This window comes from Coccidioides immitis, assembly GCF_000149335.2.
Source record: "Coccidioides immitis RS genomic scaffold supercont3.2, whole genome shotgun sequence".
NCBI classification, from domain to species: Eukaryota; Fungi; Ascomycota; class Eurotiomycetes; order Onygenales; family Onygenaceae; genus Coccidioides; species Coccidioides immitis.
The window spans coordinates 4,154,971-4,181,914 of record NW_004504309.1 but is presented as its reverse complement, the minus strand read 5'-3'; the positions used below and the strand labels follow the sequence as shown (position 1 = coordinate 4,181,914).

Below are 26,944 nucleotides of genomic sequence, written 5' to 3'. Positions count from 1 at the left end.
GCACATGTCTTTAGGTACTCCGTATCCCTTGCAGTTTACAGCTGCTCGTTGGCGATCGGCTCGAAGATAAGAGAGATTCGATCTCCGCAGCTTGCTCACTTCAGCAATGGCGACAATGATGCACAGTGGTAAATTCACACCGTCCACTCATACAAGGATACCGCGAAATTCAGATCGAAGCAGGAAATATGAATTGAAATCAGTATTTCCATAACATACTCCTCATGCATAATTTTGCCCCAAGTCGAGAACTAGAGGTGCAACGGCTATGTTTTCGTGCAGTACAGTGAGAAAGTGTATGCTGTGTGCGCTGGAGTTAAATATGACGCTTCAATGGACGAAGGAGAGAGGATACGCCACCTCAACGACCCCAACCAACGTATGTGCTTCTATTGCAACAGCTTGGTTCCTCGCCCACAAGCATCAATTCCACGGACCCGAACATTGACGACATCTCGTAACTCGCGTGGGGACCCCGGGAGCAACGGGCCTGAAAGAAGCTGGCTCAAGCAAGGGAGAAGGAAGTTCTTGCTTGACGGATATGTAGTGGATGCCCTTTTTTTTCAAGCTGAAAGGACCCTCCCGTAGCATGTTGCTATCAAGGCTTATCGAGGTCAACTCTTGGTGCCAATTGAACTCTCCCCATACCTCAAGCAACAGGCGAGGAAGATTTGGACAAAACACACCCAGTAGAGCAGAAGGAGCAAGCTGATATGATTCGTGTCCAAGACGGCGCTCTATTCGCCCGGTAGTGTGTTGGAGCGGCCAATTGGCCTTACAGATACCTAGTTACGTAGTTCCTCGTGAAACCCAATGCTTTGTTGATGGATTTGTCGAGAGAAATGACAGCATGATCTCGTTAAAAAGCTTTGATCCTCAGGATACACTCCATTCGCTGACTGGTCGGTTGTTGGCTTCGAGCTGGATCTGGACGTCCAGGACCTCTTTTTTTTAGTTTGCATGGCCAAAATTCTGATGATTGGTTTCCACAAATCCTGGCATAACCACTCTTGGACGAGCAGTGGGCAAGTGAGGGAACGGCCCCTGCAAACAATCGTCCAGGATGGTGCAAACAAGCAGCCAGTGAGGATTCCGTAATCGGCGGACAAGAAGTCCCATAGCTCGGAAACCTGCGATGCTCAAGCGCCATCGGAGTCCCGCCGTTTAGATCCCGCCAGGTCCAAGCAAGAAACGGTTGGTCCAGGGGGCCCTGGAACAGAGCCACAACCACACCGGTCCCCGCAGCCAGTAAACTCAGATCAGAACTCACTAATACCTTTTTTTTTGAGTTTTCACGCAGGAGTCATCTGTGGCAGCTGTTCGTCGGCGTCAACGCAGAATCTGCAGATATCTGCTTCCGATTTCTCAAACCGGAGCAGGGAGAAAAAAGGTACCATCGGGGCTGCTGTTACGGCAGCACAAGCTCAAGCAAACAGGGCCAGGCGAAATCCCCCAGTCACGCGTGCTACGTCCCTTGGCCACCCCCGCACGCCCGAGATACGACCCTAGCTCGAGTACCCAAAGTACAAGCACCTCTCCGCTCTCATCGACCTTACTATCGCCATCCATCAGGCTCTCGCTTCTTCATCGCCAGACTGTCCATGCATTGTTGACAGGACCAGGGCTTGGTGACATTCGACCCCTCGTTCCTGAAGCTCGGCCATCTGCCGTCCTGCCCTTCAACTGTCGAGTGATAAAACTATACATGCAACCAATCACCTATACTTCGTATACTTCCGCTTGCACTTCACGCTCTCTCTCTCTCTCTCTATATCAGAGCGGCGGACTTCTACAGCCGTGCGTCTTGCACACCCGATTGCTACAGACACCTGGCAGATGGTAGCCGGTCCCTCTGTTTTGTTTCGTTGACCGAGACCTCTGCGGCTGGACAACAATCCCAACAATGTCCGCAACAATGAGGCCTATCAACACCCTGCGCCCGTGTCGAACTGGTACCCGTGCGGGGTTCCAGAGGCGTCTGGTGCTCGCTCTTTCAGGTACGAACCCTTCAATATCTTAAAGGCTGGCAGCTCGCCTTTTTTTTTTCTTTTGTTTTTGTTTTTCTGGGGCGATCACATCTTTCTAACGACGTCTCTATTTTTTTTGCCCACCGTAGCTTTCCAGTCTCGCACATTCTCCTGCACTGCACAGAGACGAGACGATAAACTAAAAACTACCCCTTCCAATCTCATCACCTCCGTCCCGTACTCAGCCCTCACGGTCGGCGTTCCCCTCGAAACCTACCTCAACGAACGCCGTGTGGCTCTCACGCCTCAGAATACAGCCCTCCTCCTCAAGAAAGGCTTCAGTCGCGTGCTCGTCGAACGCGGTTCCGGCTCCGAGGCCAAGTTCCCAGATGAAGCGTATCAGAGTGCGGGTGCGACCGTGGTTGGGCGCGATGAGCTATGGGCGGACAGCGACATCCTACTCAAGGTCCGCGGTCCTAGGATCGAAGGAGATATCAGCGAGGTGCACCAGATGCGCGAAGGTTCAACGCTACTTTCACTCCTGTATCCGGCGCAGAGTAAGAGTGTCGTGGAGGCGTTGGCCGCTCGGCGGGTGACGTCGTTCGCGATGGATATGATTCCTCGCATTTCTCGTGCTCAGGTGTTTGACGTGTTGAGGTGTGTGGTGAAACCTAGTGAATGTTTTACGTATCCAGGGGGATATAATAGATGCTTATGAGAATGGGTGTTGTACAGTTCTATGGCAAATATTGCGGGCTACAAGGCCATCTTAGAGGCGTCAAATCACTTCGGCAGGTTTTTACCCGGTCAAGTGACTGCAGCTGGGTAAGTGTTCACAGCTCCTCGGGGAAATTTTCTTTATCTAGAAGCTCAAGCTAATCGTTTAAACGCTTTACAGAAAGGTTCGAGGATGCTTTCCCGTATTTTGCATCTCTACAATGTCTACTAATTCGCTTTTTAGATCCCTCCGGGCAAAGTCCTGGTCATTGGTGCTGGTGTCGCAGGTCTTAGTGCAATCTCTGCCGTAAGCTCCCTCCCACCCTGGTGTGATAGTGAGGGTATACCATACTTAACCTTGCTAGGCGCGTCGGATGGGTGCAATCGTACGCGGTTTTGACACTCGCTCCGCGGTGAGAGAGCAAGTTCAATCTCTTGGAGCTGAATTTATCGAAGTTGATATCCAAGAAGATGGCTCCGGAGCTGGTGGATATGCAAAAGAAATGTCCAAAGAATTCATCGAGGCCGAAATGAAACTGTTCCTCGAGCAAGCTCGTGAAGTTGACATCATTGTCACCACGGCTCTGATCCCCGGGAAACCCGCTCCTAAGCTGATCACTGATGAGGTACGGAAACTTGGTCCAGATTTTCGATTGGACCAGGCTGACACAGAATTTAGATGGTCGCCGCGATGAAACCAGGCTCCGTTATCGTCGATCTGGCGGCTGAAGCTGGAGGAAATTGCACGTTGACCGTTCCGGGACAGTTGGTGACTCGAAATGGCGTTACTATTATCGGTCCGTAACGGCCATTCAGACCCTGGGACTTGAGGAGTACTGACATGTATACAGGTTACACTGACCTTCCGTCCCGGCTTCCCACGCAATCCTCTACTTTGTACTCGAATAACATTACCAAGTTCTTACTCTCAATGAACCCTGAAGAGAAGCACTTCGGTGTCGACCCTACAGATGAAGTCGTACGCGGCTCAATCGTCACGCACGGCGGCGAAATTCTCCCGCCAGCACCGCGACCTGCACCTCCTCCAACGCCGCAGCCAAAGGCTGCAAGCACAGAGGTGTCCAAGGAGTCCGCTGAGCTTGCCCTGACGCCGTTCCAAAAGGTATCCCGCGAGGTGGCGACCGTGACAGCGGGAATGGGATCAGCTCTCGCGCTCGGGAAATTTACAGGCCCATTGTTCATGAGTAATGTATTTACTGCCGGTCTCGCAGGTCTAATCGGATATCGAGTTGTCTGGGGTGTGACTCCTGCTTTGCACTCTCCCCTGATGAGTGTGACCAATGCGATCTCCGGTGAGATATCCAACAGGTGAATCAAGCTCTTCCTATCATTTTCTAACATGCTTCTTTCTTAGGTATGGTCGGTGTTGGAGGCTTGTTCATCATGGGTGGTGGATATCTTCCTGGCACCATTCCTCAGGCCCTCGGGGCTCTGTCTGTCCTTCTCGCTTTCGTCAACGTATCCGGTGGATTTGTGATCACCAAGCGCATGCTTGATATGTTCAAACGTCGGTTATGCTTCCCTCTCTTAATATTGTAGCTCTCTAACACTTTTGCAGGTCCCACTGATCCCCCAGAGTATCCTTGGTTATATGCTATCCCCGGTCTTCTCTTCGGTGGAGGATACATTGCCGCCGTAAGCACTGGAATGGCAGGCCTTGTGCAGGCAGGCTACCTCGTGAGCAGCATTCTCTGCATCAGTTCCATCTCTGGGCTTGCCTCCCAGGCAACTGCACGACAAGGAAACATGCTCGGTATCTTAGGTGTTAGTTCCGGTATCCTGGCGTCTTTGGCCGCCGTTGGTTTCCCCGTCGAAGTTCTCGCCCAGTTCGTTGGCGTCGCTGGTATTGGTAGTATCCTCGGTGAGCAGGAGCTAAGTTCAACGTACGGCCCTGAATTGAAAGCTAACGCGGGTATAGGTGCAATCATCGGCCGTCGCATTACGCCAACTGAGCTCCCCCAGATGGTTGCTGCTTTGCACTCTGTTGTTGGTCTGGCTGCTGTCTTGACCAGCATTGGTAGCGTCCTCGCGGATATTGGATCGATCTCTACTCTGCACCTTGTTACCGCCTATCTAGGTGTCCTCATTGGTGGGTCGTGGTATATGATTTTCAAACTTGGCGGTTCTATTTCTAATTTGTATTGCAGGTGGTGTCACTTTCACCGGTTCAATCGTCGCGTTCCTTAAGCTTGCGGGGAAAATGGCATCCAGGCCGCTGAACCTCCCTGGGCGACACTTGGTTAATTCCTCACTACTCGGTAGTAACATGGCGCTTATGGGCGCGTTCGTGACTATGGCTCCTGGTTCACCCGCCATCGCTGCTGCATGCTTGGGCACAAGCACAGTTCTGAGTTTCTTGAAGGGATATACCACCACTGCTGCTATCGGTGGCGCTGACATGCGTACGAGTTTCCATGTTCTTTTCTACGCTTGATGCCCAGTCGCTAACAAATCACTGCTCAAACAGCTGTCGTAATCACTGTCCTCAACGCGTACTCTGGTTTTGCTCTTGTTGCAGAAGGTTTCATGTTGGATAACCCGTTGCTTACCACTGTTGGCTCATTGATTGGAGTCAGCGGTTCCATTCTGTCGTATATTATGGTAGGTCTATCTTGATCTTTGGTAGAGTCTAGTTTAGCCCGTGTAGCTAATTCGATTCTAGTGTGTTGCCATGAACCGGTCATTGACCAACGTCTTGTTCGGTGGCATCTCTGCGCCAACGCAAGCCGAACACAAGATTGAAGGGCAAATCACAAAGACTTCGGTCGACGACACCGCTGATGCTCTCCTAAATGCAGAGAGTGTCATTATTGTATGTTCCTATGTTCCTTTTTTTTTATTTTTCTCCCGGGCAAATCTTCTTTACTAAGGGAATACTAGGTTGTCGGATACGGTATGGCTGTCGCCAAGGCTCAATATGCGATTTCTGAAATTACGCGAATGCTCCGAGCCAAAGGCGTCAAAGTGCGGTTCGCCATTCACCCTGTTGCCGGAAGAATGCCTGGACAGTGCAACGTCCTTCTCGCGGAGGCAGCCGTTCCGTATGATAGTATGTGCTTAAACTTACCGCCCACCACCCTTCATTTTGTAAAGTCGGTAAGCTAACCTGTGATGCGTAGTCGTTTTGGAGATGGATGAGATCAACGATGATTTCGGCGAAACCGACGTTACCCTGGTCATCGGTGCCAATGACACTGTGAATCCGATTGCGCTTGAGCCAGGCTCCGCTATTGCCGGCATGCCCGTGCTCCACGTGTGGAAGAGTAAGGAGGTCATTGTTATGAAGCGTGGAATGTCCAGTGGTTATGGTATGTCAGCCCGTTTGCCAGCCCCAGAAGGAGAAATATTTGGAGATCCTGATCTTTCTGACCGGTTAATTAGCCGATGTACCGAACCCCATGTTCTACATGCCCGGAACAAGGATGTTGTTTGGCGATGCGAAGAATTCATGTGATGGTGAGCCTAGTCCTTCCTCAACCAAACCGACCGCGAGCATCGGGATTACTAACATACGTGTGATAAAAACAGCCATCCAACATGCTCTTGAGTCTCGAAAGTAGATTGACAACGCCTCACTCAATGCCGCACCACGAACATAACCTTTACTCGACGCCTTTTTTTTTTTTTCTCCCCACAGGTCAGTAAGGTAATTCACAGCAAGTCGGTTTGTTGGATATACCCGGTATAGAGCAAATTAGAGCTGCGACGCTAGAACTTGCATGCTTGATGCCATATGCTGCCTCTTTTTGCTCTGAAGCGGTAATTTTCTCGATGCGTTGTGTAGATAGATGATTTCTTTGATCGAAATAGTTGCATATGATACCTGTTTGTTTGGTTTGCTCCAATTACCGGATTATCTCTCGGTCCGTATTACCACGCGTTTGCTCGCTTATCTAGCCACATCCGGCATGGCGCATCTTGGCAAAACGCGAGTTCCAGAAAAGGGCAAGCGCGGTCTTGGCGCTGGTCGCCTTGCCCGGCGGTGACATCGTGAAAATTGCCTGCTTGCGCTTCGCTCACGACCACCGCCGCTGGTGCTGCACCACGACCTTCGCAAGAACTGCTCAACGCCGTGCCTGTCTCCGCCTCTCCATTGCACCGTGTCTTCTCCCGCCGCTCCCTCTGCAACCCTCAAGACAAACACAAATTTCCTCCCCTGCCGCCATACCTTCTTTTCTTACTTCCCCCCCCAGTCCCCTCCAAAGTTCCTCATCCATCAAACACGCGCGTCTGATCGCCCGTAACTCAATCCCGTGTTCCCTCCGCACCTCGTCCGCCCTTCCACCATGGTTTCGCGCAAGCGTGCCAGGGAGGAAACGGAGGAGCACTCGGTCTCCGCTGTGGATTCCGGCGTTTCTCACGAACATGGGGGGCTCCTGCATCGGCTGCGCAACATGTGGGAGTTTGCCAATCTCGTCGAGTACATCTTCTTGTTCGGCAAGTCCATGAAGATAGACGACGATTTCGACATCGAGGTACGGGTTTTTCTCTTTTTCTTTTTCTTTTTCTTTTTCTTTTTCTTTTTCCTTTTTTTTTTTCCCGCTCCCCTTTGGCTTCTAGCCTTCAAAGTCGCGTTTTGTTTCCATTTTATCTTTCATTTCCGCTGGCGTTTTTCCTTTTCTTTTTCTCTTCTTGAGACCCTCGACTTTTCCTTTCTCTCGCGATAACGCTTTATAATGAGCTTGGTTCTAATATTGTTTTATGATATCTGGATAGGATTTGGAGACCGAGTGCCTAAAACCTGGACACTCGGAGAAGTTGCTCGAAATCGGCTTGTCGCTACTCAAGTTTGTCTCGTCGCACCGCGGATTAAAGTACGTTCATTCCATATCTACTTTCGTTCCTTTCATCCTTGCCTAACCGCTGTCCTTGCACTGCCCTTACAGTCGAGAAAATTTCGAAGAATACACCCGCCGCCAGTATAACGCAAAGGCACCCGGACGAAACCCATTCGGCGATGAAGAACAGCCGAAGAAGTTCCACGAGTTCGATATGTTCGAAAAGATACGCATCCTGCAGCAGCTGGCTACCTGGACGCTATGGAACCCGGAGAAATTCCGCGAAAAGATGCCGGAACAAAAGGAAACGGAGCAGACTCAATGGGTGAGGTCCCTCCCCCTTTTTTTTTTGGCTACCTTCTATATGAATATGTTCACTAATTTTATATCGCTTGGCAGCGCATTGAAGAATTGGGCTATGATCGCGATGAGCGACTCTACTACCTTCTCGATGATAACAGATTGTATCGCCGTACTGAGCCTCCTATTCCGCCACCCAGACCTGCCAAGCCCAAAGCAAACTCCAAAAAAGGGAGGGCAGCTGCGCGAGCTGCCAAACGCAGGAAGGTCGCTGAAGATGAAGTGAAGAGCGAGGAGGATGGTCAAGCGAACGGCGACGCCGCCGAAGATCCATCCAAAGGCTACAAGTGGGAGTGCATTGCTATCACGCTTGCTGAATACAACGCATTTATCGAAAAGCTTCGAAAGTCCAAGGATCCAAACGAGCAAATTCTTCGTGATCGTATTGTGAACGATGTCATCCCAGTAATAGAGAAGGCTGAAGAGGCGCAGCAGAAGAAGATTCAGCGCAGGGAGAAAGAACTAATAAATCTTCAAAAACTCGCGACGGCGAAGAGATCTAGTAGAATTGCAAACAAGCAGGAAAAGGAACGCCAAGAGCTTCTTGCTGCCGAGGAGGCAAAGAAACACGAGGCTGAGCGTATCGCTGAGAAGAAGCAACAAGAGTTGAGGGAGAAAATTGAGAAAGAGCGTATCTATCGTCTCATGACACGAGAGCAACGACTCAAGGATCGCGAGGAGAAGAGGAGATTGCACGAAGAGCATCTTGCTAAAATGGAAGAGCAAGCGAAGAAGCTAGAGAGTGGAGAGGCTAGGCTTTCAGAACGACAGCTTAAGGCCATGATGGAGAAAGGCAAACAAGATCTCGAGGCTCTGCAGGGTGAAGAGTCATGGTTTTTTGACTGCTCTGTCTGTGGAGTGCATGGAGAGAACTTGGATGATGGCACTCATAGCGTCGCCTGTGAAAAGTGCAACGTGTGGCAGCATAGCCAGTGTCTCCGCATCCCGAAGGAAGAGGCAGAGAAAGATGACTTCCATTTCATCTGCGCGGATTGTCAACAACGTATTGAAGACGCTAAACGACCGAAACTCCCGCCCCTGAAGTTCCGCATTCTGGCATCCGCGTCGCCACCATCCGCTGAGACTACCAAGGCCAACGATGAAAAACGGAATCGCCAGCCTGATGAGTCTCCCGTCAAGAAGCCCAAGAAACCGCGTCCCACTCCCTCCGCTCAGGCCCCTGCGTCGCAGCCTCCAGGTGCTCCCGAAATGCATCCCGATGTAAATCGTCTCGCAATCTCGCAGCCCCAGGGAACATATTTCTCTCCCACTCAGATGATCCCGAACGGGGTTCCAGGAGCACATCCTTCACCACGCCCAGTGCAAAATGGGACGATTTATCAGCCTATCCAACCGCAACGCCTCCCTCCCATTACAGCTCAACCCCATCCAGGGTTCCCAGCTCAGCAAGTTTCTGCCGGGCAACAACCCGAACCACAGCTCAAATTCATCCAACATTACGCCACCCCATCTCAACCCCACTCAACAACTACCTCTTTCAACTCTCAGCGTCCCTCTTCCTCCTACTCAGCCCATAGCAATTACCGCTCCCCCATACAGAATCGCCCATCTATGTCTCCAACGCAAGGGAATCGTGATGTTGGGCCGTTGGCCGGTTTTCCTCCGCCAGCAGCCCCGGACGGCGCCATTCCCAGCACCCCTTTTAACCATAACCAAGCGCATCATGTTGCTAGCTCCCCATACGTTAACCAAACCCCTTCTGCTTCTTTCTCTGCTACGCCTCGTGCTTCCTTTGCTCACACACCTCCCCCTAATTATTCTCAGCCCGTCGCCATGTCAGGTCTCAGCCCAACGAAGCAGTCACCTCCTCGCGCGCCCCTGGCCTTCTCCCCCAACATAGGACATACAGCTATTCTCCCTCCCGTGCAGAAATTACACCCCAGCCCTAAGCTGATGGGCCGATCATCTCCAGATGCTCCCATTCCAGCCCCGGTTAAGAGCATGACTCCTGAACAGGAGGATCGAAGGCGGAGGGAAATGGAATTTTCGGCTCAAAACTTGGCACGTTCGTCAGGTCCGAGTGATAGCCCGCTCCCACGGCCTCCTATTTTACATCCCACGCAGCCATTACCACATCAAGCGGGCGCTGCTATTGATAGATCGTTTAATGGAGGCAGTAGCAAATAAGTGCCCAGCTTTTCCTTGCTCATAGCGGCTGGGAAAGCTTTGAGCTATTGGCCGAGGCTCGTTTGGTCCCTGGAAGTATGTATATCTCCTTTCACGAACGACAGTTTTCCTTTATTTTCTATTTTTCTTCGTGAACATCCGTCATGATGCTCTTTTCTTTAATACGTCACATCTTCTAATACATACACTATGCATTTCTACCAAAAGCATGTACGTCTTTACACAATATCTTCTTCATTTCGTCATGTGGTTGGCTTTCTCACTTTTGCATTCGGCGTCTTGCATTGGGATGGAGAATTGAACAGGATAGACCTACTTTTTCTGTTTGGTGTTGTTTTGCTTCCTTTTTGTTCTTTTCTGATTGTGGTCTATAAGAGTCTTTGAAGGATAAACAATTCCCTATACTGGCCCTTGAAGAGTTAAACTGTACAGCAATGGTTACGGTCACAGCTACGATGCATTTGGCCTTTTGGCGATGTATAATATCTACAAACGAATGAATTTAGCTACTCTGCTGTCCTTGCTTCGAGCCAAAGGAAGGCCCCCTTCCTTTTTGACCTATTGCGTCTGGATGCCTCGCGTCTATCACGCCCAAAGACATCGTGCTGCTCCGAATACGCCCTGGATGTCAACCCAGCCCGCTACCTTAGCCATCAGGGGAAGCTCCCAATCCACACGCACCAGCTACGTATGAAATTATGTAGGTAGCTAAATAGCGCCAATCTAGCGCTTCGACAGGAACCGATCTTACAGCTCCGACGCTGGAAAAGAATGCCGAGTCACATAACGTGAGTGCAGTGCATTTATCTCCGCTTGTTGATTTGATGATAATGCATATGGAGTGGTTCCCCGATAAAAATTGGGGGGGAACAGAGGGAGGGAGAGACCAAAACGGGCCAGAGACACAACTCACTCGCCGACTCTTGCATGCCGAGACGGTTCCAACCCGCGAAGGCTTCGCTGGTCAGCCCGAGCGGCTCGAATTCCGCCACGGCTTGGGTAAAAGTGGGAAAAGAAATACTCCAAAAATATCACTTTTCCAAGGGCACGGCCTCCCGGGACGATGGAAAATTTCCCTCGTCCACGGCTGTCGGTAGCTACTTAGGGGTTATCCCGCTGGTTCAAGAGAACGCCCAGGGAGAGGGTGTGTACAGCGCCCCAAAAGAAAAAAAATAAAATAAAATAAATGACGAATTATGCTTCTTCCCGATGTAAACCAGGTATGTTCTGGAGTACATGTTTAGACACGTTGACACCTCGCATAGGCCTCTGGGGTAACTCGAGACGTCATCGCGGGCATGCCAATCGTGACAGCTACACATATGCGAGGTACCCAACAGACGACAGGGAGGGCTTATTGGATGTATCCTGTCACTCGAGGGAGCAAAACGCCTCGGCTAGAAGTTTGCTCACTATAATAGGCTAGGCTTAAGATATATAACTCATGCTCGAGCTTCGGATATATCGGACGTGTTACTCGGCTGCCTCGGAATCGCTTCCCCTGTGGCAGGAAAGGACGCACTCGTCCAGCTCGCCGGGATCTTTTTGTACGCCGTTCCAGAGCGCTCGTGTAACTCGCTACAGGCTCCCCGGTCTCCTCAAGCTTCCAAACGATGATAAGGTAAGCCCGTGGAGACGAAACAATCCCACAAAGCTTTCTGCAGCGAGGCTTCTTCGTGACACTCTGAACCATTTCCTCGAAGACACCCCCACAAGTCTGTCTCCTAAATTGCATGGCCTTTGCTACTACTGAGAGTGCGATCTGGGAGACCCAACGCTGTAGAAGCTTCCACGGGCAGAAAAACGCCAGGTTGTGTGCTTTTGTTTTGTCATCTTCCTGAAATGGCCTTCTGTGATACCGACATTCGCAAGTCGGTCGCGAGTCGGTGGGAGAATGTGTCATGAGATGCTCGTGGCTATAAGAAATGGAGCATCTGGCACTGCCAGCGGAGATTCCACGCGACACGCACGCCGACTACCTTTCCTCCGACACAGGACGTCTGCCCTACAAGGGAGGACTGCCATACAGCCCATTGTGCTTCGCCGGGCAAGCCCTCCACTGACACGTGTCATGAGGCAGCTTCGCGGATGAACCCCAGGAGAAAAGCCTGCAGCGAACCTTTTGGGGCCATTTCCCACCGGGAAAGAAAAAAAAAGGACTGCTTCAAACGACATTCTGCGAATATATCCCCCTTGGAATACGTTTCGAGCGAGACACCGCCGTGTGAGCGCGATGCGGGTTTTGATGTCAACCAACAGGTCCAGAACAAGATCACGTACTCCGTAGTGAAGGGTTAGAATACGGAAACAGCTCCATCACACAGGTAGCGGGGAGTTGGAGGGCTTTGCCTTGCCATCTAACCAGCGGTGCTGAGCTTGTATGTAATTCTTCACAAGCTTCGAAGCTGGCAAGCTCCATGGTGATACGACGATTTGCCAATAGGGCCATGCCCCTCAAAAACGGTGCATATCAAGTCACACCATGGTCGTACAAGAGATCCCCCCGGCACTAGAAAAAAGAAAAGAAAAAAAAGGAAAGAAAATTTGATCCCGTTTAACAATTGAATTATTTAGAGTTATTTTTTTTTACAAAAAAAAAAAACAAAAAAACAAAAGGGGATGACAGCACCCGGCCAATCTCCCACGGGCTAAATACCTGCCCGGCCGTTATGGCGGCCACAGATCTGGAATCCCTCTCCCCCGGCTTTTGCCATTTTCAGTGTCGCACATTGCGAAACAGCTGATCAAGAGAAAAGGAAAATGATATCAGCGCACGTTGGGTACGCCCTCTCAGGGATTGGAGAAGTTTGCCGGGCCACTTCAGCGGGATGCTCAAATTCAACGACCCAGTGACAGGTGCGACCACTGGGCAAGACTTCCACCCTGTTTAGAATACCTGCACAGGCATTGCTCAACCCCGTTCATCCTGGAGGGATATGGTTGATATCCCTTGTGGAGGGAGAGTAAGAATTCGAACTTGTTCGCGCCTTGCCTGCCGGGAGCATACAGTCTGTGAAACTCGTCCTGATTGCCCATCGCTGCTTTCCTGGCTGTGCAGGCTTTGAGCCAATGAAAAAAAGGGAAGCAAAGAGAAAAAGATCGTTCGGCCGCGGCAGACCGCCTATCACCTCCGAGGTCAACGTGTATACACGTGGGATGGAGGGAGACACCGATGTCAAATGTACTGGTCATTCCTGCGATTCCATGACTCAGGAGGTAACACTCCCTTCGGGCGAACCGAGGCAGGAATCACGCCCAAACGCAGCCCCCTTTTTGCACGGACTATCAGGAGAGACAGCTTTCGCGACCAGACAAACAATTGAATCACCACATCAAGGCTTCCCATGTCGTAGAAAGATACCTTGTCTGTCGTTTGTTTCTCTGGTATTTTGACCAACTTCCATAGTCTCAAAACAAGACAGATAAAGTTAGAAGCAACATCCATGTACTCCATATAGAGTAATGATAGCCTCTTTGCAATTGAATCTGCAAAATGGCCAATAACCTAACCCAACAAGCACATCTCCTACTTGGAGATGAAGAGGAAGAAGCAGGAGGAAGTAAGAGTTATTTTCTGTTCAAATCCACAACTTTGCTTCTCCTTTTCCAGCATATCCAACATACCCATTCGTCATCTCTGTTTCATCTACAGAGTACACATCAAACCCTTTCTCTTTTTCTTTCAAAAATGAGCCAACTGCATATTAGAGTGTTCCGTTGGTTGGGATCTGTATCTACAGCTTACCAAGCTTCTGCATATCGAAGGACTCGGGGTTCAACCACGACGGTCACCTCGTCTGTGGCCGGGGAGTCAGGTAGTTAGGCCTATGAGGTTGAGACACATGTGAGAATGGCATTATAACATTTCCCTTTTTTTTTTTTTTTCCCTTGAGCGGACCGCGGTCGACCGCGCGGTCACCACCACCACCACCGTCATCGTTATCGTCGTCATCGTCATCATCGCATATTGGCGTGGAGAGTCAAAGTCTTTTTCTTCGCCCACGCCTCCAGGGGTAAAACTTCCAAGACAGAAATGGATTCTTTCATCTGCTCGACAAACTTCAACCTCGACGCCATACTCCCAAGATATCCCAACGGTACTCCGGTGACCCAGGGCAGCGACGAGGAAAGTTTTGCCGATTCCCCTCTATTTTCCTTTTTCTACCTCTTTTTCTTTTTCTCTTTTTTTTTGTCTAAACAAGTTGTTGTGGGCACGGGACGCTCCCGGTTTGCGGCGACGCATCTGTTGCCTGAGTTTCTGGAGTTCCTGGGGCGAAAAAGAGATCTTCTTTTTCGACGGAAATGAGCCCTCCGCTGGCGAATGGTAAACAAGCTAAAGTTCTTCAGGCGTCATGATCTAAAACAAAAGCAAAAACTGTTGTTCTTGGTTGCATGCCTTTTTAACCCCCCTCGAAAGCTGGACGGCTGGGAGCAAGAGTGTGGTTCGCCAATTAAAAAAGTGAAAAAATAGTACTGCAGAAGGGGGAGCCAAAAAAAAAAAAAAAAAAAGGCGCACGGGCTCAGTTCCTGCGAAAGGTGAAAGAAAAATAATTAATCTGATAGGCGGGAAAGTCTGCAAGTCAAAGGCAAACAAAATGATAGCTCTGATTTTCTTTTTTGTTTCTGAGTTTGGGAGGACGGGAAGTAGGCGGGTCGATGGCTGAAGGGCAGACCTGGTTGCCGGGACCAGGCGAGGCAAATCAGAGGAAATCTCACACAAAAGAATGATCAATGCGAGTTCGAGATGGCGTTTGCCGCGGATGCAGTGCGGAGGACGGAGGGCTCCGTGAAGTCGAAGGAATGGTGTGAAAATACATATCTGTCTCCACAAACATTAGTGGGCGATCAGCCGGTTTCTGAAGAAAAGCTGAGACCGCATATCTCCATCCTATCATCGACGGCGATACGAGCTCACGAGCCCCCAAAATTCTAATTTACCCGCGGTAGAAGCTCCAAGAAAACCAGCACAGGAATAGCAACGATAGCAAACGGGCGTTGGAAAAAGGATGCTCAAACAGATTATTTTTAGCGTTGTCGCGGGATGAAACTTCGTTGGGATCCGGAGCAAGCTTAACTTAAAACTCTCACTAAAACGATCGACGCCAGGGACTCTCAAGCTTGGCATCGACATCGGCCGCGAACCCACAAAACCAATGCACTCCATGCGGAGTACTCCACGGAGGAAACTGAAAGGGCCAGCTTTCGGAGGCTTGTCTGGAATAAACGCGCAACGAATAGAAATGAACTAGATCCGCCAATCCCTGCTGATATACCGAGTCTTCCCCGCTCATCCTCATCCGGCCAGAAAAGGGCAACGCTGGACCCGGTAACCTGGATAGACTCATAGTTACGCCATTATGGACTTAAGAGAAAGCTCTGAGTAGATTATCCTGGCAACACGTCCTGGAATAAAAGGAAGGTGACACAAAAATGGTTTAATGAGCTACCGCGGTGGCCCAACCAACCCCCACAACGGCCGGAAGATCATCGCGGGCTGAGAGACATTCATGGGGGAAAGGAAAAGGTGTGCAAGGTTCTTGAGACACACGACCTCTTTTTGTCAGTGCGAGATGTCACTCTTTAGGCACAGGTGAATACGCCTTTCTGGATCAGAAATTGGCGGATATCAAGCGAAAGGAGGAGGCACAGTACATAGCTTCAAGTCTGCGGAGTGGAAAGAGGATACGCACATTGGTGTTTCAGAGTCAAACCGCAGTTTTTCTCTCCCTCTCCCTCTCTCTCTATATCTATCTCTGTCTGTGTGCCAATTTTACAACCGACAAGAGTCCAATTGCTGTGGGAGAGCTGTGGTTGGTTCGAGGAGCTTTGGATGTATAAAAATAATTTTGAGTTGTTGTTGCGCAGACCCAAGTACCATTGATCCACAAGAGTCAAAGCAGGATGGCATCATCAGTAGAAAACGAGCCGTTATCTGCTTTCCTTCACTCAGCGGGGGTCGGTAGAAAAGACTAGCACGAGGATTGGACGACCCGTCCGGCCGGCCGTGCCCATCGAGTAAGATAAGCATGACACTCTAACGGATGCGATTGAAGTGTACTAAGCTAGGACGGTAAGAGAATTCTCGAGAATAATGACAAGCTTAGAGATACTGGGGTGGCGAAGATGGACAGCCTACATGTGCATCGAGCGCGCAGTCCTGTTTGACGCGTTGCAGGTACTGTATGGGCTGCAGCGCGTGCTATCCATGGGGCGAACCGGTTGAAGCCAGCACCGATCCGGAGGCCGTTGGTCGAACCGTCAATCCTCTGAGCCGCACGGGGAAGATCCACGGAATGGATTTAGAACAGGCGCTGCAGTGTATGTTTTTCTTTTCTTTTCTTTCTTTCTTATTTTTATTTTTATTTTTTATTTTTTATTTTTTATTTTTATTTTCTTTTATTTTTATTTTATATATATATATATTGTTTCTTTTTTGGGCTGGAGGGAAGATATCACGCTAGAGTCCCTTACCTTAACTTTTTACTCTGATCTTCGCTCCCTTTTGTCTTCCGGTGTGTGACGTACATGCAGACCTTTCTTCTAGAAGACGAGACGCTGATCAAGATGGGGCATTCACCTTGAAAGAGTGGGAAGCACGTCATCAATACGGCGTCCTCAGACCAATAAGGCTCTCAGAAAAGTGTCCTGCTGCCCCGTTCTGCGGTTAGGCAATTGCTGAAGACGATACATCCTGCGAACGCTTGCATGCATACTTAGACTAGCCGGAGCCATAGGGGATACGGGATAAGAATAGTAAAAGTCAGTGTGAGGGAAAGGGGGGTTCTTTGGCCCTGCAGGGCCAAGCCGGAACTTTTTCGCACTAGGCAACGGATCGCTGCACATTAGTTTCTACCGTCCGTTGGCCGCGGCAGAGCAGGCATTCCGGGGGGAGAAAGAAGCGGAAGTATGGATGCGGTTCATGAAGTACTCCGTATGGGATGGGGGGGAGGAAGCGGAATACGTGATTGATAATGATGGCTGGGAAAAGGCGGGTAGGTTCCGAATATGGCTTCGGCAACGCGCTATGAGGACGGGAGGGAGAGCGATGGTGTGCCGGTGACAGTGGCTGCGGCGGAATGGAAGGACCGGGCGTCACCCGGTACGAGCGAGACGAGAAGCTGGCTGAGCAGAAGCCGGCCGGGAGTGCTTTATACGTGTACTGAACATATACATTACTTACATACAGACGTAGAAGGTACATACCAACGATGCATTACCTGACGGGAGGTGCAGTACGTAGACGCGACGCCACAGCTACAGCCAGCAGGGGACAAAAAGAAGCAGCTCTGCGCCACAGACGTGTTTTTTAAGTGACAGAGCGGGCGCGTGTGTGTGTGTGTGTGTGTGTGTGTGTGTGTGTGTGTGTGTGTGTGTGGGGGGGGATGTGCGTGTGTGTTGGAGTGGCGCCAGCGGGCAGGCAGAGAGCCGGCGCGGCAGTTATGAGCACGGCGAGCACGCACTGAGGATCTATCTTTAGGGGAACACCCACAGAGGATGCAAGACAATGCTCAGACGATGCATGTCGAGCTGGGCCGGCCGCAGGTCTCCAGGACACCCGGCCGATTCCGCGCCCCGGCGATCGATATACTCGAACCAGGAGAGGCAGGTGCGCTATTTTCAGAACGACCCGCGACCATATAAAACTATCAATTATTAGGTAGGTACGGAGTACGGAGCATGCATGGGTGGTGTATTATAGGTATTCAGACGGCAGGAACGAGCGCTGTCTGGTGCTCACATGGGGAAGAGCGAGAGACATATGGGGGGAAAGAGAGAGAAATAGGCAAGTGGGAAGGCTTTAGGTTGCCAATTTGGGAATGGAGAGGAGGTGTGTTTGCCTTGAAACGCCGTCAGACAGGGCAGGATCCTCTCCACAGCGGCCGTGGGTTGTTTTGGTTGTTGTGGTGGTGGTGGTGGCGGTGTGGTTGTGGTGACGACTGGAGTGCGGTGTTTCGCAAATGCCTCAGGATGACGTGCCGGGTGCGCACGGACCATTTGGGCAGGACGGATCGGGCGTAGCGCCAGATCCACGCGGGGGGGAAAAAAAAAAAAAAGAAGCGAGCGAGCGATCGAGAGACCTCGATGGGTGCTTGCAGCCCCCGGAACTGACGAGGCCCACACCCAACAGTCTTAGCCAACCAGGAGAAGATAGCGCGCGAATACCCCGTACAGAGAGGAACCGCCAGAGAGACAGACAGACAGACAGACAGGCGAAACGACGCATGGAGCTCCCTACATACAATATGTACATCGGAGGGTCGGAAATTGGACGAAGGTGGGCCATTGGGCAATTCCACAAGGAGCGCCCAGGCGGCCCCCCGACCAATCAGAGCAGGCCCGAGGGAGCGGATAGGTTCAATCTGGCTAAAAAAAAAAAAAAAGAAAAAAAAAAAATCTCGCAAACTTCCGGTCTAGCCTGGCTTGGTAATACCCTCCCCATCCACGCTGCTTTCCCCCAAACCTGTTTTTCCCCCAGTCCACTAAGTCAATAATTCACCGAGTTGATCCTATTTTACATTATTTTTCTTTTTTTTCCTTGCCTTGAGGAAGGCCACAGACCCGGGTCGCTGGGAATGGCAAGCGATGACAGATACTGTACGTGGGGGAAAGGCCAGAATAATCTGTTGCTCCCCGCCTGCTCTTCGACCGTGGTTCCTTCCCTATCCCTCTGTTTCGAGCAGTATCACCTGACGGGCAGCTGCTGCGGGTGATCGGTGCCTTCCCCCTCCTGCTGGTTGCTAGTGCTGCTCTTTCTGATTCCTACTGCTCCTGCGCTTGCTTGTCCCGTTCCTTCCTCATCATCAACTACTCACTCTGCTGGCTCCTCTTTTCTCTTCCCCTCACTTTCTGTCCCTCGTCTCTTCTCTCTCTCTCTCTCTCTCTCTCTCTCTCTCTCTCTCTCTCTCTCTGTGTCTCTCTGTGTGCGTTTCCTTCTAACCTTTTCCCTTTTCGTCTCTCTCTCTCCCCCCCCGCGATGCCCCGCCCGTCGACGAATCAACCCGCCTCCCCGCCCGTTGGTTCCCGTGTTGCCGCAAAGTTCACTTTCATCCTTTCCATGGGCCCATGTATGTATAATCTCTGCTCAAAGTGGCCAACCCAGCCAGCCATCATCGCTCTCAATCCACCGTCCGTTGCGATCAACCCGCCTTCACCTGCCACAAAAGCGTTGTCCCAATTTTTTTCTTTTTTTTTTTTTTTTTTTTTTTCCCCAATTTCGCCCTAACTCACTCATCATCCACCTACCCTGTGTAAGCCTGGTCAGTGCGTGCCCCGTCGTCGCGCTGCAGAATCAGCACTCCCTGCTCCCACAGTCTGTCAGGCTTCGCTAATGCAGGTAAATGGCTTGCCGGGAAGGACAGTTCAGACCCGACGGGCCGGGAGCCAGTCATAACCACAAACCACTATCCAATCGCCCTCGGTGAAGATGACATATACAGTATCTCCCATCTCCAGCAATCCACAGGATGTACCCCGGACATACATACAATTTATAACACACGTCTGTTGGTCTGCCTTATTTTTTTTTTTTTTTTTTTTTTTTTTTTTTTGCCATTGGGGTTCAATCAAACTCTATCACTAAGCTAACCGTCTAACCGTTCTCGACCTAGTCAGTTAGGCTGGACGGGCAAATCTCCGCCTTCCAGCTTGCTCTGTTACAGGCCCGACGGATGCCACCCGAGCTGCCAACAACGGACGGAAGCGACACATTCTCTCCATTTCTTGACGGCTGCTTGACATGTATTGTCGCTGTTCAGGTCCTAGCCGTAGTAACAGGACACACACAGACGCCGTCTTGGCCAGCTCACAAAATGTCAAGTGGTTAATGCAAAGTTCCAGTTTAGTTTGCGCTCGATCGAATCAGCGTGTCGATCACTGTCAGATGGCGCACCGACAGGGATGATCCTGGCACCAGACCAGGGAAATCCGCGATCTGAGATTGACCTCTACTCTCGGGATGGGGTTGAGGTGTTGACCAACCAAGCCGCCTCTCCTTCTCAGCGGTTTTCAAACGTCTTTGTAAATCTGTCCCTTCCAAAGCCAAAAAAAAGATCGAAGATCCAAAATTATTAATAACAGCGGCCCCCAAAGATGGCCCGTTTTGGTCTCTCTTTCGCCTTTGCAGAGAAGATCTGACATATTCGACTGTCTCTGTCGGTAACTTCCTGTCGACCGTGGACAGTCTCTTGACTAGCTCGCCAACTCAATCTGGGGACTTGCCAACTCTATCTTCGCGCTACTCTGCTGGCGACCCGATCGCGCTCCAATGAATATGAGCGGTAATAAAGCAGACGAGCGCGAAGGGGGGAAAGATCGCAACTATGTCCAAACTACCACGTTGACGGCTCCAACTTTGATCCCCGGCACTAGACAGCTTCCTCGTAGTGTGTAGCCCGGACACTGGACATGTCTGCTTCGAGCAGGATCGCATGGAAGCGGGAGCAAAGAGGCAAATCGTCCCAACAGCGACACCTTAAGTCCACACACACACCCACACACACACACACACACATATCTATAAAGAAAAGAAAAAAATCCTCTTTTCCCTCTTTCCCCAACCTGCATTATATTATTGCAGCAAGTTAAACAAGCTGTTTCTTCTTCTGCTGCTGCTGCTGCCGTCGCTGCTGGTCCTCACCACTGTGCCGCAGCAACCACTGCATCCATCAAACACAACAAACGTCAATGACTGCATGCTCTTCTCGTGCTTCTTCTCCTGTCTCTTGCTGTTGCTCTCTCCCCAATTGCACCTCCCCGGCTGCCGCACCGCATTGCTCCCTCCTCCTTGCATGAACACAGACCGCCCAGCCCAAACTTTGATCTCTCTCGTCCTGCATCCATACATGTCTCTTCTCCTTCCACTCCGCCCAACGACCCAAACTTCCAGAAATCCGTTGGAGCTAGCCAGAGAGTGGGCCCGGTAAGACAGACTAATGTAAGTCCCAGCAGAACCCGTCGATCCATCCTCTACTCGGTGGATTGGCCTTCTTCAATTTCAGCATCTTCTCCCTCTCTTGAGCGCGTTGTTTGGGTGTGTATGCGTGTGTGTGTGTGTGTCTGTGCCAGCCGCTCTCTCTCACCTGGCTATCAACACGCACCACCCACTCCAGCCAACCAAACCCCCGGCATTGGCGTTAATATTTCGTTTCTTTCCCCTCCTTGCTTGTATTACCCTCGATCTCTGGTACTTCTTTTTTTTTTTTTTTAATATTTTCTTATTTTGCTTTTAAGACCTACTTCGGTCTCTGGATGTGGCCCATCTCGCCGTACCCTCGATCTGTTGATCTGGGAGTATTAATTAGCTACCAATATCCCACATATCATACATATATATTGTCGGTCTTACGCATATACAGCCCGCTCTCCCCTTCTCCTCTCTCATTATTTTCACTCTCCATTCCGACTTTGGTCGCTGGCTCTCCATTCTGATCCTGTTGTCATCTTCCCTTCTCGCTTGCTCCTGTCCAGCACTTCCGCAAACCATCAAGAAAAGACAAAAAAGGCGAAAAGGACTGCTAATCAGAGAAGAAAGACTTTCAAAAACAAACAGTCCGAGACAAAGCACTCTCCTGAAGAGACATTCAAAGCAACAAGCTGCTTCCGTTAAAGTTGGGTGAGTACAAAGATGTTCCATCTCATATCCACACAAAGAATATCTCCCCGTCCACGTTCCTGAACTTTCCTACCCCCTCTCCCCACAACAATCCACGAGCACAAGTACAAGCATCCAGGAGTTACTGGAGAAAGACAACAAGCAAGCTAGGACCTCTAGCCACCTGCTGCTGCCTCCCCCACATGGGAGTTGGGGGTAATTTGCAGGCGAATGGCTTCCAATAGACAAGGAAGCAGAGTACCTTCAAATATTTTTCCCTTGCATCCATTGATCATGGACGTTGATTTGCTAATTGTCTTAGCACCAGCTTCCCAAAAGCATAGAGAGAGAGAGAGAGAGAGAGAGAGAGAGAACAAATTGCCTGTTCCTCTTCTGGGAGAAGACTAAAATAGACACATGCTCGGACGGTCGCATCCTGCATGTCTCTGATCCAGTCCCTGTTCCGCTTCTATTAGGGGAAGCATAGGGTAAAACTGCGAATAGAAAACAGCTTTCCCAAATTCCTTCTTGCTAGTTGGGTTTAGCTCCTCTCACATACCCGGATGATCGAGACGGTGCCTGCCGAACGCAGCCCGTTACTCAGCCAAGCTCCTGTTTCAACCTCTCTTATTTTTGTCTTTGGAGATATCGCTAGCGGGCAAAAGTCCGCCTCTTCGCTCTCCTCCCACTGCTGTCTTCAGCTTTCCCCTGGAGACGTTGGCAGCAGCCCCTGTTTTGTCTAAAATAAAAGAAGACGCATCTGACAAGTCAGGGTCAACCAGATCACTCCTGACGGTCCATAAGGATAATAGATACTCTTATCGCGCGGCAGAAACTCAAACCAAGGACCCCTTTTTGTTTTGTCCTTCGTCAACCGGATCCGTGGGCAAAGAAATCCCACGTTGCTTCAACATATAAAAGAAACAAAATAAAAAAAAGCCGATTCACCACAATCCTCTTGAAGATAAAGCGACGCAAGACCCAGACACTCACACATCCCCAGGCACAACAAGGCGAGTATAAGGCATATTCCGCCACGTGGAAGTGATTCGAAACAAGGCAAGGGCCAAGAGGGCATCTGCCGACAACTTCTTCAAAAAGGTATCTTTAGTGCAGCATCTGTGCATTCAGGTTCTTCTTCTTTCACAGTCGTTTGATTCAATGGATTGACCGTTTTTTTCTATTTCCTTCAGAAAACGACTCCGCCATTGACACTTCAACCTGCACCATCCACTCGCCACTATCTCCATCGCCTTCAACGAAAAACCTGCGGCCCGGACCAGGCTGCTTTTCCAACCTCAAGCACGTGCCGGCACCATTGTCTTCTTTTTTCCGTTGACAGTCACGTCTAGGGCTCTGCAACGGGATTCTCCCCCGACTTCAGCCGACCTATTCTGACCATTCACCTGCCGCAGTAAATTCGCTTCTGTGAATCATAGTGCCCTTCGCTTTCATTCAAAAGGAAGCTTAAGAACCCCCTGGTTCTCGAAGGAAAAAGGAAAAGAAAATAAAAGAAGATATACTATCAACAACTTCCAGCTTTGAACGGGAAGCAGAGGCACAGAAAAAAAAAAAAGATAAGAACTCGAGCAAATCCTTCATTGACCCTCGAAGGACTTAATCCACGAAAGAGCACGCTTGTCTGGCTCTTTGACGATAATGAACCATCAGCATCCTCCTTCACCTCCACCATCTGCAGACGGTGAAATCAAGAACCCTTTTCACGACTTGTCCCAGAATAATACATTACAGTCTCCGTTCCTTCGGAACCATCACCCTTTCACAACCATGTACGCAAGACAGGATTACCCGTTTGCAAAAATTGATGTGGACAATAGGGATGTCACTGAAGTGATGGTGAGTGGCAGCTATCGGGTCTTGACATATGCACGTAAAGACATGGGATGTCGTTCGTTTGGCTAACGAAACAAAAAAGGCCGGATACCCACAGACCGGCGCCTTTAATAGTGTACCCGGGGCGGAGTTCCCACAAATAACTTCGGTGCCTCAATTGGTATGCTGACAAGTTGTTGCTCAATGCTGAAGAAAAGAGGAACTGACTTACGAATTATCAGACTTACGTCCGCGCCATGCAGCTCACGGGTAACCAGCACCACCAGCATCACGCCGTAGATATGGGACGAACCGGAAGCGGAGGGTCCAGTTCCTCCAGAGGCTCAACAGGAATGCACAAGTTCCAAGATGCCGATAAGAGCAGAGTTCAGAGGATGACGAGAGTCAGAAAACGCACAAGAACCGCCAGATCAGACAAGCGTAACCTAATCATCACTGCGCCGCTGAGCGTGCTGACCAAGGACATGGTGCACATTCCGATCCGCGACATGAAAGCCTGGGTGAATAGATCCGCCGAAGTGCGTCGGAAAGAAGTTGCCGCAAAGAACGGAAAGATCGCGAGGCCGATGAATTCGTTCATGTTGTACCGCTCCGCGTATGCTGAACGAACAAAGGAATGGTGTGCGCAAAACAACCATCAGGTGGTATCGCGTGCATCTGGCCAGAGCTGGCCGCTTGAGCCGAAGGAGATTAGAGACCTATACGAGGGATACGCTACGATTGAGCGGGATAACCACCAAAAGGCTCATCCAGACTATAAGTTTGCGCCAAACAAGACACAGAATACCCCAAAGAAGAAACAAACGGCGACGAAGGATGACGAGAACAGTGACCTCGATGACGCCGGGTTCGACATTCCTGCCTGCTCACGCCCAGTGGGTACCTGGCCGAGTCGCTCCGATGCCGACGAGGGATTTGGCAGTCGTACCTCCACCCCGTTTGACAAGGATAGCAGCTATGAAAGTCGCACTTCAACCCCGTTCGATCACCCCAACGGTGATATGTATGTGCATCATTCTGATATCAATCGGTCATCGTGGGAGATGGTCAACCCAGGAAGGCCCCTTCCCGGTGTTCTATCACCGCCAGAGCAGAGCCACTACTACCAGCCCTCAATCCACCAGAGCGTGCTAGGTCCCGGCATTGAGGATGTGACGTACAAGAAGATGGGTGTCCCTGGCGTATCCTATGAGCCGCAGGGAACATTGAACGGCCTCCCTGGAAACCCGCATCCTGAGCTCCTTCCAACGCAACCCAGTCGAACCGTTGAAGATTCCACCCAGGTCGACCCCCAACTCCTTGAATTTAGTCACCACCAGCAGCAATCCGTCACCGAAGCAGGTAGCTATCCTGGCCACCTAAACCTCTGGCAGGTGCCCCCGACAACCCAGCACTATGTTCCAACCAGCATCCCGGCGCAGCAGGCAGAGGAATATTTGTCCGCACATGCGCAGCAGACCGGGTTCCATCATGGTGCGTCCTTGATGGAGAGTCGCGATGTGTGGGGTGAGGGACACAACGGCGAGGCTGTCAAGCAGGAGTTTGGGCAGGAGTTCGACCAGTGGCTCACCGGGCATCACACGTACTGATCCGCTTTGAATTTGATGTGATTTTCTCTTTCTTCCATTGTGTTTCCATTTTTCCATTTTGTGTTCTTCACTCCACGCAACTTGCGGATAAAGGGATATGCGAACGGGGAAAGGAATGGGAGTTGCTGGTCATGGGAAATTCTCTTTTTCTTTTTCTGTCTTCTTGGGTTGGCAAATTTGTTTTGGGAGCGCGAATATCTCTTTTCTTTTTTTTTTTTTTTCTTTTTTTCTCTTTTTCCCCATTACATCATTGGTAGGCATGAGTTTTTCTGTGTCTCATTTTTGATCTTTGTCCTGTGTGACCTCCCTTTTTACGTGCCAGGGTTTGGGGCAAGATGCGATGTGATGGAACATGGGATATCACGGTGTGTGTATGTAGTCCTTTTCTTGAGAGCTGGCTGGCGTTTTTGGCCCCTTGTTTTCTAAGATGGGTTGGGTATGATCATATCATTTTTCTGTCTTCTTTCCTTCAGGTTTTCTGATCACAAATTTGGATAACTCGGATCTGGGATTTTCAATCATTTTTTTCTTTTTTTTAATCGGCCAGTGCATCCGGAGGCGGCTGTCTGAACACTTTTTTTCTTTTGGTCTGGAGGGTCTTGGATCTGGGCGGCTTCGGATTTGGTATTTTTGACGAGCCATGGTGATAGATATGACATTTATAAGTTTGAGAAAAAAAACGAAAAAAAAAAAAAAAATTTTCGAAGTTTGATGTTGATTGCTTGTTCAAAATGCTTCGGCCGCGACATGGTTGAGGAGTGTTTCATCCTATCCTGGCCTACTACTTTGCCAACGCGTCGCGACACGCCAAATAAAGATATTATTTCAATCTTAAACTGATCAAAGCTCTCCACGCCGCAATGATGATGATTATCTTATGACAGATATATATATGTATATATAGCTTCCATTCATGATTAATTTTTATCTTGTAATTGCCTGTTAATCCTAAAATTGAGCTGATCTCTCCCAATTACCCAACCAAGAACATAACCTCCCCCGCCATCATGTACGGCGACCTGGGAAACAAACTGGTATTCTTCCCACCAACCCTCAAACGCCAGCATAGTCAAACACCTCCTAGCTAACTCTCCCTCCCTCACCTTTTTTTCCTCCTCCACAGGTCCAACACGCCAAACGCATCCAATCCCTTCCGCACGTCCCCCCTCACCACACAGAGCTCGTGAGCAGCCTCATCGGCGAAGTCCACGAGCTCAACGCGAACGTCACCCACCTACTCTCCCCTTACGGCGACCAGGACGGCAACACGCCAGCCTTCAACCCGTCCGCCGATCCGGCCACGGCGTGCGCTCTGCTCGTCAACCACCTGTGCATGCGCCGCAACAAGCGGTGTCTGTTGGCGTATCACCGCGTGCGGGTGGAGAAGGTTGAGGAACTGTGTTGGAAAGGGTGGGATGTGGTGGATTATCGGCAGGAGAGGCGGCAGCAGGAACAGCAACGAGGGGAACAAGGTGGTGGTGGTGGGAGTGGGAGTGGGAACGTGTTGAGTCCCGAGGAGGAGGAGTACCTGAGGCTGTATGGGGAGATGCTGCTGAGTTATAAAGGCCAGTGGACGGATGTGGATCTCACGGGAAGTTTGGAGCCGCCGCGGGATCTGTTCATTGATGTGAGGGTGCTCAAGGATGTGGGGGAGGTGCAGACGGAGTATGGGTATGTTGTTCGTCGTCTTGCTCTTCTGTTTTTCTGCTGGGTTGGGGGCTAGGTAAGGGCGTGGAGTGATATTTTATTGCTGACCTACGTGCAGGTCGATTAATTTGACGAAGAACAGTCAGTTTTATGTTCGGCTGGGGGACGTTGAGAAGCTCATTGCCCAGGGATATCTTCAGCGCTTGAGCTGAGTGGACTACAGAGTGGAATGGGGGAACAGAATTATCGAACTTTTGCGATTTGAGGAGGCTG

At 50.4% G+C, this 26,944-nt stretch overlaps 9 protein-coding genes across 9 annotated transcripts; 6 read left to right on the top strand and 3 right to left on the bottom strand.

Annotated features, from left to right (window-relative positions):
• Positions 1-1,370: 1,370 nt before the first annotated feature.
• CIMG_07049 (NAD(P)(+) transhydrogenase (AB-specific), alpha subunit) lies at positions 1,371-6,555 on the top strand. Its single transcript, XM_001243152.2, has 18 exons — positions 1,371-1,997; positions 2,117-2,624; positions 2,703-2,792; positions 2,866-2,869; positions 2,929-2,991; positions 3,050-3,310; positions 3,364-3,481; positions 3,536-3,997; positions 4,060-4,212; positions 4,264-4,566; positions 4,624-4,794; positions 4,853-5,107; positions 5,173-5,306; positions 5,368-5,517; positions 5,586-5,754; positions 5,825-6,013; positions 6,087-6,161; positions 6,234-6,555. Exons 1-18 carry the CDS (start codon positions 1,904-1,906, stop codon positions 6,263-6,265), a joined length of 3,231 nt encoding a protein of 1,076 aa, XP_001243153.2. The 5' UTR covers positions 1,371-1,903; the 3' UTR covers positions 6,266-6,555.
• A 187-nt stretch (positions 6,556-6,742) lies between these two features.
• Positions 6,743-10,509, top strand: CIMG_07048 (PHD finger domain-containing protein). Its single transcript, XM_001243151.2, has 4 exons — positions 6,743-7,180; positions 7,422-7,519; positions 7,592-7,808; positions 7,883-10,509. Exons 1-4 carry the CDS (start codon positions 6,992-6,994, stop codon positions 9,989-9,991), a joined length of 2,613 nt encoding a protein of 870 aa, XP_001243152.1. The 5' UTR covers positions 6,743-6,991; the 3' UTR covers positions 9,992-10,509.
• A 678-nt stretch (positions 10,510-11,187) lies between these two features.
• Positions 11,188-12,083, top strand: CIMG_07047 (uncharacterized protein; the record flags this gene model as incomplete). The annotated part of the gene is made up of 5 exons (XM_001243150.2): positions 11,188-11,211; positions 11,257-11,320; positions 11,445-11,538; positions 11,576-11,612; positions 11,775-12,083. The coding sequence occupies 5 exons, from the start codon at positions 11,188-11,190 to the stop codon at positions 12,081-12,083; spliced, it is 528 nt and encodes a 175-aa protein (XP_001243151.2).
• Positions 12,084-13,166: 1,083 nt separating this feature from the next.
• Positions 13,167-13,436, bottom strand: CIMG_07046 (uncharacterized protein; the record flags this gene model as incomplete). The annotated part of the gene is made up of 1 exon (XM_001243149.2): positions 13,167-13,436. One exon carries the CDS (start codon positions 13,434-13,436, stop codon positions 13,167-13,169), a length of 270 nt encoding a protein of 89 aa, XP_001243150.2.
• A 3,375-nt stretch (positions 13,437-16,811) lies between these two features.
• On the bottom strand, positions 16,812-17,192 carry CIMG_11878 (uncharacterized protein; the record flags this gene model as incomplete). The annotated part of the gene is made up of 1 exon (XM_012358723.1): positions 16,812-17,192. One exon carries the CDS (start codon positions 17,190-17,192, stop codon positions 16,812-16,814), a length of 381 nt encoding a protein of 126 aa, XP_012214146.1.
• A 314-nt stretch (positions 17,193-17,506) lies between these two features.
• On the top strand, positions 17,507-18,344 carry CIMG_13099 (uncharacterized protein; the record flags this gene model as incomplete). Its single annotated transcript, XM_004445378.1, has 3 exons — positions 17,507-17,597; positions 17,691-17,971; positions 18,144-18,344. The coding sequence occupies 3 exons, from the start codon at positions 17,507-17,509 to the stop codon at positions 18,342-18,344; spliced, it is 573 nt and encodes a 190-aa protein (XP_004445435.1).
• Positions 18,345-20,571: 2,227 nt separating this feature from the next.
• Positions 20,572-21,570, bottom strand: CIMG_07043 (uncharacterized protein; the record flags this gene model as incomplete). Its single annotated transcript, XM_001243146.2, has 6 exons — positions 20,572-20,629; positions 20,671-20,919; positions 21,088-21,179; positions 21,227-21,274; positions 21,316-21,420; positions 21,538-21,570. The coding sequence occupies 6 exons, from the start codon at positions 21,568-21,570 to the stop codon at positions 20,572-20,574; spliced, it is 585 nt and encodes a 194-aa protein (XP_001243147.2).
• Positions 21,571-23,240: 1,670 nt separating this feature from the next.
• Positions 23,241-25,486, top strand: CIMG_07042 (HMG box protein; the record flags this gene model as incomplete). The annotated part of the gene is made up of 2 exons (XM_001243145.2): positions 23,241-23,438; positions 23,657-25,486. The coding sequence occupies 2 exons, from the start codon at positions 23,241-23,243 to the stop codon at positions 25,022-25,024; spliced, it is 1,566 nt and encodes a 521-aa protein (XP_001243146.2). The 3' UTR covers positions 25,025-25,486.
• A 387-nt stretch (positions 25,487-25,873) lies between these two features.
• CIMG_07041 (PSF1 domain-containing protein) lies at positions 25,874-26,910 on the top strand. The gene is made up of 3 exons (XM_001243144.2): positions 25,874-26,058; positions 26,148-26,695; positions 26,790-26,910. The coding sequence occupies exons 1-3, from the start codon at positions 26,032-26,034 to the stop codon at positions 26,881-26,883; spliced, it is 669 nt and encodes a 222-aa protein (XP_001243145.2). The 5' UTR covers positions 25,874-26,031; the 3' UTR covers positions 26,884-26,910.
• The last annotated feature ends 34 nt before the right edge of the window (positions 26,911-26,944 follow it).

What these genes read in the sequence shown, in the direction of transcription:
- CIMG_07049 (XM_001243152.2), top strand. Translation starts at nt 1,904, where the DNA reads ATGTCCGCAACAATGAGGCCTATCAACACCCTGCGCCCGTGTCGAACT. An exon ending in TATCGGTGGCGCTGACATGC is followed by an intron (nt 5,108 to 5,172) that starts GTACGAGTTTCC and finishes CTGCTCAAACAG; the next exon opens with CTGTCGTAATCACTGTCCTC. An exon ending in GGCAGCCGTTCCGTATGATA is followed by an intron (nt 5,755 to 5,824) that starts GTATGTGCTTAA and finishes TGTGATGCGTAG; the next exon opens with TCGTTTTGGAGATGGATGAG.
- CIMG_07048 (XM_001243151.2), top strand. Translation starts at nt 6,992, where the DNA reads ATGGTTTCGCGCAAGCGTGCCAGGGAGGAAACGGAGGAGCACTCGGTC. An exon ending in ACGACGATTTCGACATCGAG is followed by an intron (nt 7,181 to 7,421) that starts GTACGGGTTTTT and finishes ATATCTGGATAG; the next exon opens with GATTTGGAGACCGAGTGCCT. An exon ending in AAACGGAGCAGACTCAATGG is followed by an intron (nt 7,809 to 7,882) that starts GTGAGGTCCCTC and finishes ATCGCTTGGCAG; the next exon opens with CGCATTGAAGAATTGGGCTA.
- CIMG_07041 (XM_001243144.2), top strand. Translation starts at nt 26,032, where the DNA reads ATGTACGGCGACCTGGGAAACAAACTG. An exon ending in GCGACCTGGGAAACAAACTG is followed by an intron (nt 26,059 to 26,147) that starts GTATTCTTCCCA and finishes CCTCCTCCACAG; the next exon opens with GTCCAACACGCCAAACGCAT. An exon ending in GAGGTGCAGACGGAGTATGG is followed by an intron (nt 26,696 to 26,789) that starts GTATGTTGTTCG and finishes ACCTACGTGCAG; the next exon opens with GTCGATTAATTTGACGAAGA.